This window comes from Wyeomyia smithii, chromosome 1 (genome assembly GCF_029784165.1).
Source record: "Wyeomyia smithii strain HCP4-BCI-WySm-NY-G18 chromosome 1, ASM2978416v1, whole genome shotgun sequence".
NCBI classification, from domain to species: domain Eukaryota; kingdom Metazoa; phylum Arthropoda; class Insecta; order Diptera; family Culicidae; genus Wyeomyia; species Wyeomyia smithii.
The window spans coordinates 47017350-47032391 of NC_073694.1; the positions used below are offsets into that span (position 1 = coordinate 47017350).

The 15042-nt window shown below is 38.8% G+C and overlaps 1 protein-coding gene across 3 annotated transcripts in view; it reads right to left on the reverse strand.

Annotated features, from left to right (window-relative positions):
* Positions 1-15042, reverse strand: part of LOC129717854 (segmentation protein Runt) — a 156560-nt gene that overhangs the window by 68734 nt on the left and 72784 nt on the right. For 2 of the 3 annotated variants that reach the window (XM_055668070.1, XM_055668071.1), the window contains exon 4: positions 7592-7792. The exons of the other annotated variant lie outside the window; for it this stretch is intronic. In XM_055668070.1, the coding sequence (XP_055524045.1) occupies positions 7592-7792 (201 nt within the window). The remainder of the gene's footprint in view (positions 1-7591; positions 7793-15042) is intronic. 3 annotated transcript variants of the gene reach the window in all.

The window sequence follows — 15042 nt, forward strand, 5'->3', positions numbered from 1 at the left end:
GAGTGGGACAGAAAGAGTGGCTGAGAGAGGGACAGACAGAGAGTGTTAGAGGGACACAAATAAAGAGAGTGTGATAGTAAGAAAGAGGCAGAGAGAGTGAGAGAAAGGCAGAGAGAGTTGATCCTGGGGGCACCATGGCACAGTGGTGTAAAAGTCCATATTGTTTTTGATTGGGAACCTTCGAGGTGAACTAAAAACAAGCATAGGGTAAGCATGTATAAAACGCCCCTAACCCATCGTGGGACCAACCTTCTGCGCAAGTTTGATAATTGTTACTAGCAGCAAAAAATAAACAAAAATAAACTTTGATTTGTCCTGCTTTACCCTATGAAATTACCATGTTCTAATATATTGTTGTACTTTTATATGCTGGATACCGAATCTGCATCTATCTGCCCCTGAGAAAGATACAGAGATTTAAATTATGGCAAAAAAAATTAAAAAATAGTCCATAACTCATAGTTCTACTAACAACTTTGTAGAACATAGTGAAGGCCGAGAAAATAAAAAAAAAATATGTTTCATTGAAAAATGTGTTTTAACAGGTCTTTTTTTGATAAAAACTCCCAATGTCAATTTGAGTAAGAGATACGAATTTCGTGTCTTCGGCAAAATTGGTCGTATTGGTTTTTCGTGTTATTTTGCATCTTCCATTTGGGTAGATTAATCACAAATCTCATAGCACCAAAAGATGAAGGGGGTCATACCTATCAATTTTGCTGAAAACGTCATAATTCCATATCCAACTTATGTGGAATTATCAATTAAGCGCTTTAAAATGGACTTTTAAACCACTGTATGGGAGAGAAAGAGTTCAAGTAACGGAAGACGTTCCTGCAAAAAAAATCTAAGCTTTCACTCTAGTGAGAAGCTGTTGAAACATCGAACAGTGCAACGTACCATACACGCAACACTGGTATCAAGTATGTACAGCACGGGTGTCTCGCTCAATTCGTTAAGCAACAAGATATCGCCTTGCGCGTCGCAATCCGAACCGAAAGAGAAGCGAAAGAGCAACCTGCAAATTGTATGTGACGTGTCTAGTTTTGTCGCACGTACATGGAAATTCTACGAGCGAGAGAGAAATTTCGCTCGTCGCTTGAGAAAAAAGCGCGTGCACAGAATGACAAATAATAATTATTCACAATTTACAAGTGTTGCCATAAAAAGCCAGCAACGCTTTTGTGGCTTTGTGGAATGGAGGGTTTTCGGTAAAGCTAGCGTTGATTACAAAATGTTGTTAGCATAATTTTGTTTCGTTATTTTTTGCAAATCATTCAATGGTACTTTTAAATGACCAAATCCATCGAGATAAATCGATCGAGTATTATGGCTATATAAATCTGGTGAGTTCACATGAGTAGCAGTCACTAATACAATCGATGTGAGAAATAAAGTACCGATATATGATACATATTCTGATTTCAATCTGTGTCAATGTATTCGCAGCAGTGCTGATAAAAGTCATTTTCCCCAGCAAAATTCTTCGAAAATCACAGCCAATCATTTTCAATTTTCACTTCCAATGATCGCAGCACTCTTTCAGATACACTAGATTTTCATCCTAGTAACGTGCTGTTACACGCAGATGAAATAGATCGCGCGCATCGTTCACGGTTACGGAATAAAATTTGACGACAAATCCAACCAAATGATCTTCACTTCAAAGCGAAAAAGAAAAACAAACAGTCCACTCAACCAAAATGAACCTCACCGAAACACTTTTTCACTGACACTGACCGATGCCTTAACAATCTTCGTTAACTGATAAACTTATTTTGTTGTCTTGCTTCCATCGCATGAAATATAATGAGGTGTTCTGACAGTTCACCTTCATGCAAAAAGCGGGAAGGGAGAACTCTGAAAGGATTGTAAAAAAATAACGTTTATGGATGCTTTTTTCACTTTCACTCAAGAGTGTCAACAAATATCAACCCTGATTCGCAGTACAACTGTTGCGTTATCCTTTCACACATTTATTGTGCGATTTTAGTGCAAAATTTGTGCGAATCGGGAAGTAAAATGATTGTACAAGTCTTGAACTTTTGCGTGTAGACAAAAATCAAAAAAGTGGATTTCTTTTTGAACCAACTCTATATGCTGATATGTTTTTTACATGTTTGAGGCATACTGTAATGATATTATCAACCTCTTAAGTTTACCCATACGATGCGTTCCATATCTACTGTGAAGTGGTTTCAACTATCCAGCAAACACGTTATTTTTCAAAAAAATTCTTAGTTTTCAAATTAATTTTTTAATATACTCTTAATCTTTTCAAGTTAAAACCCAAACGGCAACGGTAGCGCACGTAACTACTACATTCTAAACGTTACTATTGAGACATAACGTAGCGCATTTGGTAGTTAAAGGCTTCTTGGTCATACTTCTTTATGCTTAGAGAAAAAAGACGATTCGATTTAAAATCGATCGTCAAAAAAAGTACCCCAAAGTTCCTCTCTGAATTTCACTTTTTGCCCTTATTTGGAATATCCTTCAAACTGTGGAAGTGATTGCCATTGCTCAAGTTTGCTCTTTCAACCGGGATTCGCGTTTTCGAATGATACCTCTAATACCAAGAGTTAGCAATTTATCGTACATCTGTCCCTTATTTTCATGTATAACACGTAATTTATGTGTAAAACACATAAAAGATTCCTGGATTAACGATTTCTTAATGTTTTGCAGCTGTAAACCGTATATAATCATTATCAAAAAGGAAACAAACGAAAACAATAATGAATATTAAATATGATGGCATTCAGGTCATTCTTTTATCGCTCAGAAATTATTTGAATATGCTTTTCAAGCCTTTTAGATCGAAATGAATAATATTCTTGAGAAATTATCATTTTATGCTTCTGTACAAAAAATGGCGTTTGAAACATTTTTGCGATTACGTATTTGATATTCGCCAATTTTGCAAATAGTAGCTCTCATCGATAGTAAACACATTTTATGACACACCAATTGAAAACAAATACTATGATGGCTGTTTTCCTTTTTGTCCCTCGCTCCCAAACATTTAACGCACTGTGCATCGTTACTGTTAATGTATTTTTTTGTTTATTTGATGGCCTCTGGTAGTCATCTCGTTTCTGAAATTTTTATAGTCAAATGGCCCTCAGAAACTGAGCGAACAAGATCAAAAAGAGCAGCTAGATTATGGAATGTTGTTGACAGGCTTGTAAAAGATCAACCCTGCCATTTAATTTGCTTCGCTAGTGTACGTCGCAGCAGTCTTTTGCCCTTAAATGTACAACGACCGTCGGCCCTCGCACAAAGAACAGATGGTAGAACAACATTCGCGCATCGAAGAGATGCAAACTTTCATTTATTTGACGATGCTATTTTTTTCTGTCTCCTTAATACTATTTCTGTTGAGAAATTAACCTATAAGATCGATGGTGTAAGTGATTTCCGATATCTCCACACACAACGTACGTGCTTCTCATTTCTAGGAATTCAGAATACGTCTAACTCTAATTTTACCTAGAAAATACTTGCTCTGAGAATCTGTGAAACTTCGGAGATAAAAAAGGGAAAAGTAGGATATCTTTAAAAATAGGCATGTCAAAGACTAAATTGATTTGGTTTTCATTTTTCTTAGAACAGAAACTATTTTTTTTATTCTCGCTTATTTTCGGTCGGTCTAGCTCCGCCACTGCTGTTTGTGCCAATCACCGACGCCCGGGGAGGCGACTCCACCCAGGACCCCAACAGCTTTACTTGCTCATGCAATGGAAGGTGTGATCCCAGAGATTCTTCGCCCCAGAAAATCTCCCGATGTCGGCTAGGATTGGATCTATACCAGTTGGGTTGGTTTTGAGTGGAACACGCCACCCCACAACCAGCGACAGCTATGTCGGCGTTGGAATTTGAACCCAGGCGTCGAGCGTGGTTGGCGGAGACGTTACCAGCTACGCTAGGCCCTCGCTTAACAGAAACTAATGGAAAAACTTTTCGTTTCGTTATTGTTTATTTCTTTATTTGTGTATAAAGTTTATTTGACTGACTCTTCATAAACTAGTATAACACTAATATATAATACCAAAAACTTATCCTTGCTAGCTTTTTCGTCAAATTAAACGAAGGTTCACCAAACACAAAATATTCCTCCACGCGATTAAACATGCTAATGCATGAGGCAATTCGTTTATTGCGACGGAAGTTCGTGTGATGAAAACGATTTGTCAGTTCAACAAATTCAACAACGACAGAAGTTTTGGAGAATCAACCTCACCATCCAGCAGCTTTGCCACAAAACCTGCTGTATCTTGCGGAGACGTTCTAAAGTTTCTAGGTTGTGTAAGCAGCAGCGGCCTGAGTACGATTGTCAGATGAGCAGATTGTCAGATTTTCATCAAGGCAGGTCCCGAAGAGCCATCCGTATGAATCTTCGCTGCACACGTTCTATGCGTAGATTCCTATGGAGTTGGTGTGGCATCAAAAAAAAAGGTTTGCGTTTTCAAGGACAGGGCGGAAAAGAGCACAATACAGTGATTTTAGATAGTACGGCTCTTTGAAGTCGCGTCCTTTTGGTAAGAGTCCTAGCTGGCGAGTGGATTTCTAAATAGCTATCGCGCGATGACGATGAAAAGTCAGTTCAGGATCGAGAGTCACACCAAGATCTTTTACGTATTCAACTCTATTCAGTGTTTGACCATCTATTTGATAATTGAATAATATAGGCGATTTTAGGCGATGAAAAGTCATTACGCCGCAATAAGCAATTCCGATTGTTAAACAATTTAATTTACTCCAATACACGATCAAATTTAACATATCCTGTAGACGTCGACAATCCTCGTAGGAACGAATCATCAAAAATATTTCAGGGTCGTCAGCATGAAACAGCCTACAGCCAACTCCAAGTGCAGCAGCAGCGTAATTGAAAAATAAAATAAACAACAGCGGTCCCAACTTACTGGCTTGCGGTACACCCGATCTATTAGTGAGTGGAGGCGATAATTGTGATCTCAGTTTTACTCGCATAACTTCATCGCACAAATATGAGCATGGCCATTCTACGAACTGACACGAAGAACCCATTCGCAAGATCTTGCCCAACAATATTCGATGATTCATCGTGCTTTACATTCCAGTTCATTAATGCAACTAGAGGTTAAGTCCAGAAGATTCGTAGTCGCCGAGCGGCCAAGCATAAAAGTATGCTGGTTAGGGGAAATGTAGTGCCCAGTGCTACGTAGCATAGTTGCACTTACGACTAATTCAAACGGTTTCGAGCCAGCAGATAAACTAATGATGCCACGGTAATTTTTGACGTTGCTGTGATCAGCACTTTTGAAAACTGGAAACATAATGGAATTTTTCTACGCCTCCAAAAATTTTTCTGAAGGACTGGCGAGTTTTTGTAAATAAATCCAAATTTGTTATAAAGAACACATCTTTATATAAACCTTTATTAGGTTCTCAATCTGCCAAATTTGGCCCTCAACCGATGTCAACGATAAAGTGAAATTTTTTTTTGACGTGGGACTACGTCTTTGTTTACTTTAATGGGATGCATTCTGTAAAATTGGAAATGAAGCTGGCAAATGTTGCGTCAGATTTCAAACGTTAATGACAGCATAACCACATGATGAATAACAATAACCAATATGTTGTTGGATAGATAAAATGTATAACAGTTTTGTAATATGCTAGTTATCACTCTAATTTCATTGCTAAGCGGTAAAAAAAAAGTTTCAATGACAAATTTACACGAACGATGAACCAATTACATGCGAGCATTCGTAGCAAAGATGACGTGAATTGACACCATCCGTTCCCTGTGATATTCTCTGTATCAATATCGAAAAAAAAATTGACAGAGCCTCCCCGTCCTAATAGGTCAATTAATTCTTGCTCCCATGAGCTTAGACTAATATGATGTCTCGAAGGTAAAAGTTTTCCGAAAAGTTTGAAACAATCCCCATTATTAAACAATTTCTAAACCTGCTTTCAGAACCTAATGAAAACTGATGTCTTGAAAGAAAATATGCTGGTAAAAGCAACAGTACCAGTGGAGTAGAGAACCGCAGGTCTCTCGTCGTCTATGATTGCAGCGGTACTCTTCTATTCGTACATTTCAGCGGTACACTTCTATTCGTACTGCAGCGGTACTTTACGTACTGCAGCGGTACTATTCGTATTGCAGTGGTATACTTTTGTTCGTACATTTCTAACTGCAATGCTGCTGCTGATGATGATTTTGTAACGGATATTCACTAAAAAATCGTGACCGGATAGTTTCGAAAGAGTAAATTCCTAAATATATGCATGTATGGAAGAGTAAGAGCCTGCGAATGCTTGTAAATTTTACGTTTGTTTACTAAGATTCATTCAGAATCTCTTTTTACGTTTCAAAATTGTTAGATGATATATTATTATTCTAAGCTTTACCATAATAAGCGAATAAAAGCTGTTTTCGTAATACAGTGAATGTAGTTGTAGGTAAATGAAAAAAAAATTGTCAAGCAAAAAACAAAAGTGGAACTGTTGACTGCTACGATTTTTTGCTGGAACTTGTTAATAATTTTGTTTAGCATATCTTCTTATGTTTGCCAATTAATGAACCTTTGTGAAGGCTTCCATATTATTTTAAAACTAAGATCCATATTATAAATTTGATTTTATCAGAGTTAAATAAGATAAAACCATTCATTATGATAACGTAAGTATTATTGAATTTGGTTTTTGAGGATATAGAGTTAATTCTGACTTTGACGCATTACGAGAAATTCTTGGTGCTTCTTGCTAGTGCCTTATCAAATACATGTTTTGGTACAAAAAAAAAATACTACAGGCATAATATCGCCAAACAAAACCATATTCTTTCGAGTGTTGTTGAATATATTTCAAAAATTGATTTCCAGGGGAGGCTGAAAATAAAAATACGTACAGTCACTGAGCAAACACATTGATTCTGTCTGCAGACTCTGTACATTTTGTAACAAAAAATCCTCTCATTACAGTGTTTATGTAGTCACCATTTCATACAACCCTAGGGCTGTATACCTTGTAGTATTTAAATATGTTCTGTGAATTAATTTTTATTTATTTCTTAACATTAAAAAACTAATAAATAAATAAATAAAATTGATGAAAAAATAAATACGTAAATTAATTGTATTCATTATTTTATGGAATAATTAAACCATATCCGAGTGATAAATGACTAAATGGTTAAAACACTCCCTAAACAAACATCAATAATAATAATAATCCATATCCCACATTTCATTTCATCTCCAAAATGAAAATTATGTACTTGATAGAGCAGAGTATCAAATTGCTTCTGCGAGAAAGTTAGTGAAAAATTTTTACCAAGTCTGAGAAGTGACTTACCAATATCAAAATCATAAAATTTCACTGATATCTAAAAGTTGATAAAAATCTAAGATATAATCATAATTATTGCGGCCGAAATTTTGGAAACAATTTCTATTACCACTATCACGAACATTAAAACCACTGTACCGAAAATTTGTTTCGAGACAGTTTTCATTTGTAACAACATGACTTCATAATTATTATCCACCCGAAAAACATGGCTTGATACAACCGAATAAAGTAAATGCACACTTACCGGGCAGCTTGAACGGCAGCGTTCCCATCAGCGGATCCGGTCCGAACCGTTGGGGCCCGAAGGCGAACGGATGGAAGCCCTGGTGTCGAATTTTGGACCGTGGCTCCCGGGGTCCGTCCACCGTCACTTTGATCGCCTTTGTGTACGTCGCTATCTGGATCGGCACCGTGGATATCACTATCGTCAGTGTGAAACTTTTGCCTGCGTCCACGGGTGTAAAGATAACAGAAACAGGGAAAATCTCATTAGAAGACAATGTGGCAGCCATAAAAAACAACGGCGTCAACATCCCCGTCCCCTCCCGGTCGAGCCCTCCTCCGCCCTCCATAGTAGCGTTAACTTTTTCTCACTTGCAATCGATTAAAATTCCACCGAAGTCCCTATGTAGTTGTGCACACGCGAAGCGCAACTTTTATCACTTTTTATGATGCTCTTTTGTTCTGCCGTTCGCTCTTATTTTTAATTTTCCAACAAGCAGTGAACATTTTCGCTAACAAGATTACTACACTCCCGTCCTCGCAGAGCAGTCTTTCCGCTTAACCAGTGATTTTCGACGTTGTTAAACCAATATCGTCCCCCGCGGCAAAAGAACGGTCGGCGAACATCGGATAAATTGTCCAACGAGAAACATCAACAGAGAGAAAAAAATCTCCAACCAACAAACGCAGGAGTGATTGAAAATCAACAACACCGCACCCGATTCAGGCGGGCACAGTGCGTGGGAGTGCCGCGGGACATCATCCTAGGACGCGGGATTTGCGTAACTGCGAAGGGAACTCGTACTGCGAAACGAAAAACAAACCAAATTGAATTAGTATAAGCTTAACTTATTGACGATGCCGTCGCCGAACGTAATAATAAACGCAATAAATAAATAGACGAAGGCGCCGGGGAAAAAATTGGGCAAGGAGCATAGCAAAAAAAAAATCCGCTGCGTCACCTTGGGTTGGGGAAACCGATGGTTGGCGGTGAAAATCAACTGCTGTAGTGCAAGGGGGTAATAACAAGCTGCAGAGTGGAGTTGAAATCAATCGGAAAGCAATTTGCTGCAGTAGCAGTATTATTTTTGACCAATTGATAGTTAATAATTTATTAATTCTGAATCGTTTTAATTTTGCCCCACTTTACTCAATGCGACGTTTTTGTTTCTCCTAGCATCGCACCGCTACCGGGCATCAATTTTAATAGGATTCGTTATGCCTTTCGTTTAACTAGGCCACTTTCTGCCGACTAGACAACACAAGCGATTGCCGGAAGGATCAGCTGTCATCGATTGGGGAATGCAAGATGTCATCGCTTAGGGGAAAAGCATCGAATAGACTAAACAGGAAATTAGATATTTTTTTCGTCAATTTTTTGCACATTATTTGTGTGAGATTCTTGGTTCAGTACTGGTTTCATTTATTTATGCAAGTTTTAATAAATCTACAAGAAGATCTCATACCTTCAACCTGGTTCAAAAATTAAAGAATTTGAATGAAGTTCAAAGCTTATGGATGTGAGCAATAGAGTCCTTCCAGTCAAAGTATCAAAGTATCAAAAAACACCATTGGAAATAAGTATAAAGACAGCCTAGTTTTTCTCAAAAATTTAAACCAATGCTTTTACAAATCAACACACATTAATAGGAGTATTCAAGTAAAAAATACAATAGCAATGATTATGTAACGGGAATTAAATTTCTCCCTATAATGATTCCTCGAATGCAGTAACCGATTTCCCCCAATAACATTCCACTGACGATAACGATTATAATGCTGCCTTGTAGTGTTTTATTAACTTACAGCAGAGCCATCCCTCCCCATGCAATTACCACGAGCGGTCCGAAGTACTGCAAATAACACGTTGTTTTACATGATGATCCACCTCTTAGCTCCCATCACTTCCGAAATCTTTATCTGGTCTAAATCCTACACCTTTCAACTGAAACCAAACAGTCTTCCTGTTTTTCATTATCGGATATGTTTACACGTAGTCGGTAGGTAGGTAGCAGAATGCGTAATTAAGACGCTTGCAATTTCCATCCAGGTTGGTATGTTAGCTATATCCCGGGTACAGTTTCTTGGAGAATTTGTCAGTTCATCACGGCCCCGTCCCGGGTAGTTTATTGATTCGGAGCGGCCGGAATTCCATTCCGACTTCCGCCGCAGCATCAGTCGTTGGCAGCAGTGCCGGAACGGGCTTTAGCACACAATTTCATTGTTAGCGAAGCGAGTATTTCTTCCGCTCTCAAGCCAAAGAGTGAAACGGAATGTAAGAAGAAGAATGCGGGAGAAAAAAAAAATCGGTCTACATATTTCATAACTTTATGACTATTCAATATTAAAGAATCTCGGCAAACGGAGAACGGCACACCACCGTAACGAAGGAAGCCGACTGCCGGAAGGCACCGGCATCGGAGGAAGCAAGTGTTTAATATTTGCCCCGTTTTTCACCCTTTGTTGTACGGTTGCGATGTGCTACAAATCGCTGCGGATTTCCAAATGACGGTTGTACAAAGACTGGCACAGTGCTTCGGTGTTTGCCGACTTGTATGGTCGGTTGTCCTTCTCTAAATTGTAACTCGAGGCGTTAATATCTGCCGGTTCCTCCTGCCGGATGGAGCTGAAGTCGGAAGCCGGCTGCATATTGTTCCCCGGCCCGGGATTGGTTTTGTCGTAGTCGTCGTCTTTGTCTCAGCGGTGTCTTCCGTGTTCGGTGTCCCGGACGAGTTGAACTTGTTGGTACCTTGATTTCCGCTTTCCGCGTGAGCTTTGTTTGCTTGTTTGCTGGAGACAAACATGCAAACAGAGAACGGCAAAAAGTACTTGAGATTAGCAAGCATATGATTTAGGTATTGGCAGAGGATGTTGCTGGAGCTGGTCGGGTGGCGTCTAAGGTGGGTATGTCAGTTCCATGGTAACGGTACCGGTTCTATGATCTGTTACGGGTGGTCAACAAACGTTCAAGAAGTTTTTGTGGTAGTCGAGTTGATATTTTTTTTTGACCGATTTTAAAACAGCCTTATAAATATACTGGCAAAAAAAAAAGATTACTTGATTACTAGCTCCCATTTATTTAAATTAAACTCGACTACTGATAATAAGTTGGCGAAACCGCAAAAAAATAGCCAAAGAACTCAGCAATTTACCCAGTTAATCTGGTTTAGCAGCCGTAAAGAGCGAAGCAGTTCCAGACAGACATTAGCTAACGAGCTTATTTTCTACTAACATACAAGCGATTTTGTTAATTTGGTGTTTGTGCGATCAACGGAACGCAAGCTCCTGTATCGCCAAATTTTCAGCGAAGCGGCAAAACACATTCATAAAAACTGTGCGTTATCGATGACTACTTTGTAAAGATTTACATACTTCGCTCTATTTAAGATTTTTGTAAAGTAGGAGAGAGGGATAGAGAGCTCAAAAATAAATAATAAAAATAGACTTGAAAAATATGTAAATAGTGTGCTCTTATGTTGTGTCCCCAGTGATGAACTTTCATGAGACCAATTCGTGACATATCAATAGTTGTTCTTATGCTTCTCTCTGCGGCTGAAAACATGAATTGAAATAAATTATTACAACAACATTGCAGCGCTTTCAGACGGGTCGCTCCATTCTACAACCATTCACCGCATAAAGTCATCCAAACAGATTATCCACTCCACACGTTCACGTACCTACCAGAACTTCGAACGTTATCGGCAAAGGTGGAAAATCGGAGCACCGAAATACGACGATTCACAAGTCGAGCGAAACAAAAACTACCCTACACGGCTATAGACCATTTTACAAAACGTTTCAGAACTCAACTCAAATTTTACAAGAAAACATGGAACAATTCTTGAATTTTAAAATGGCATTTGAAGTCAATTCCTAACCTCTGGGCATTATTCCGGTTTCGGAAATACCGATATTGTGGGTATTCGGTAATCTTTGGCTGTTTTCCGGAAACCTGAAGTTTCCATCTTGGATTTGAAAATGGCGTCTGAGGTCGATTTTTGGCTTCTGCTCATCATTCCGATCATTTAGGCAGTTTTTTTTTTAAATTGGTCTCAAACCATCATAGAAACATTTCTGGCTCCCGAAAACCTCCACATACCAAATTTTGTTCCGTTTGCTTGATTAATTCCTGAATTAAGCAGAAATTTTTGTTTGATTTGTATAGGAGCTCTCTTTTCCAGAAGAGGGAAGGAAGGACCATAAAAATATTTCTTGCTCCCAATAACCTTCACATACCAAATATGATTCCATTTACTTGATTAGTTCCTGAGTTTTTAAGAAGAGAAGGGATGTCGAACCGCCATAAACATATTTTTTGCCTCCAAAAACTTTCACATTTGCATGTGGTGGGTTGTATATACTTGAATAGTTCTGGAGTTATACAGAAATTCGTGTTTCATTTGTATGGAAGCCGTTTTTGTTAGAAGAGGCAGGGGTGTCGAATCACCATAAAAACATTTCTTGTTCCCAAAAACCTCCACATCAGAGATGCCAGATATTTTTGACAAATGCACAAATTTTAAGAAAATCTGCGCAAATAAATGGAGACTCTGAAAAAAATCTGCAGAAACCGAGGTAAAACTGCAAATATCTGCAAATCAATAAAAATCTGCATACGGACTCCAAAAACCTGCGTTTTGCAGACAAATCTGCCCATTTGGTATCCCTGCTCCACATGTCGAATTTGGTTCCATTTGCTTGAATAGTTCTCGAATTATGCAAAAGTTTGTGTTTTATTTGTATAGAAACCCTCCCTTCCATAGAGAGGATGGGTTTCGAGCCACCATACAAATACATACATGTAGACCTCTACATGCCATATTTTGTTCTATATGCTTGATTAGTCCTCGAGTATTCCAGAAATTTTTATGAACTCCCTCCCCCCCCCTCTTCAACAGTAGTGAGGGGTGTCATATCATTATAGAAACATTTCAACATTTGTACTGCAAGCCGATTCAGTTGACAGCGCTTTAACATCTTTCTACAACCAGCTCTACGCAGTTCGTAACGATCTCGTTCCACGGAAAAAAAACGATTGTTTAACTCAACTTTTAATCAACCCTGGTGGACCCCTGAGCTGCGTCTTCTGCGGAATAAGCTTAGAAAAGCACGTCACTGTTTCTTTTTAACGAAATCTGACAGCGACAGACTAAAACTGCACGATGTTGAATCTTTGTACAAAACGGTTCTACAGGCCACTTACGATAATTATATATCAAGGATCCAGGCCAGTGTGAAACAGGACCCCTAACGCTTTTGGGATTTTGTTAAGAAGCGAAAATCATCTTCTCGCATTCCATCCAACGTATATCTCAACGATGTGCAGTCCAGCTCTAACTTGGAAGCAGCAAACCTTTTCGCCCTTTACTTCGAAAGTGTTTTCAGCAAGTCATCACCAGTACCACGTCACAACCGTTTCGCCCACATTCCTTCACAAGACATCAACCTTCCCTTTATCCAGTTCCATCCCTTTATCTTTATCCATCCTCTCATATCCGACGCCAGCACGGTTTTAGAAGACATCGTTCAACTACAACAAACTTGATGTGCTATGTTCCTACACTATCACGGGAAATGGAAATGAGGAGGCAAATCGACGCGGTGTACGTTGATTTTGCGAAAGCATTCGATACCGTTCCTCACTACCATGTCATCGAAAAAATGAAGCATATTGACTTTCCAGAATGGATTTTGGACTGGATTCTGTCATACTTATCACCTAGCACCTCACATGTTGTAGTCAACTCAGCTCGATCCCGCACATTTTGTATTACGTCTGGCGTACCCCAAGGTAGTGTTCTTGGACCGTTGTTATTCAACATCTACGTGAATGATCTGTACCTGCTCATATCCTCGTTCAAACTCTCTTTCGCCGACGACCTGAAGGTATTTCGGGTAGTTGCGTCCACGGATGACCACACTGCCCTTCAGGATGATATCAACATTTCACTGATTTGGTGTGATGATAATGGTATGCGTGTCAACAGTACGAAATGCAAAATTATATCTTTTACTCGCTCTGCCAATCCAGTTCATCACCAGTACAGTATAGGAACCGAAGCGCTCCAACGTGTCTCGTCTATCTGCCATCTCGGTGTGACCATTGACGAAGAGCTCAACTACAATGACCATATCGGAATTATGACTGCCAAAGCTTTTTCTGTACTTGGGTTTATTCGTCGTCACGCTTCTGAGTTCACGGACATTTCTACGTACGCCTCGCCTGTTTGGTCTCCGCACTGCCTAGGACAAAACCTAGCGGATTTAGCAGAAGAAATTTGTACGGTTTGCGTTACGGTCACTCCCTTGGAACGGCCCGGTCGAGCTTCCCCCTTACCCTGATAGATGTCAAATTATATGTTTGGAGTCGCTGTCAGCCAGACGTGATAAAGCGCGGTGTCTCCTCGTTTTTGCTGTGCTTCAAGGGGTGATTGACTGCCCTGCGTTACTCGAGCAAATGCAGATAAACGTCACTCCTCGTCGTTTCCGGAACTATACTCTACTGGCTACCCGCTACCACAGAAAAAATTATGGATACCCGAGCAGGAGAAAATATCATTATAATATCACAACCAGATATTGGAAATGCACCTCATTTTGATCTTAATATGGTTTACATAGTTGGTAAAATAACAAAAAATAATAACAAAATATTGTTCCTCCAAGACTATATGAATAACAAAGCTTGATATTTCAATAACAAAACAAGAATTTGCATTAAAAATCACGAAAATGGCCGATACAGATATTTCCAACTTATGAACGCTGAATGCATAACTGATATATTATAAATAATCAATAATGAACAATTTTCACTGAAAAAACTTACTATTGATGAGATATTTTAAAATCAACACAAATATCTCATTGAAGGCATAGCGAGATATGATATCAACGTATTATGATATTTTCATATGCATGCTTGAAACGTGAATATCTTTCGAATAACACGATAAGTCCTCATAGCTAAATATGTTATTAATCAGTTATGATTTTGTTATGCTCTCCTGCCCAGGTACTACAATCCCTTGGAGAAATGCATTCGCTTGTTCAACGAAGTGTACGACAAATTCGACTTCAACATGGCTAGAAATGTTTTTAAAAACCGCAATAGTAGACTAGGTTAGTTAGTAGAATATTATAGAATAAGTTTACAGTCTGTGCGATATTTTTGTCGAAGACGGTGATGTTAAATAAATAAATAAATAAATAAATTTCTTGCCCTCAAAAGCCTGGACGTAAATTTGGTTACATTTGCCTGATGAGTTCCCGAGTTATGCAAAAATTTGTGTTTCATGTGTAGAGGAGCCCTCCCTTATAGAAGAGGGAGGGGTGTCGATCTACCACAAAAATATGTGTTGCTCCCGTTAACCACAAAATGCCAAATTTTGTTCTAAGTTCTTGATTAGTTCTCGAGTTATGCATATATTCGTGTTCCGTTTGTATGGGAGCCCTCCCTTCTAGAGTAGG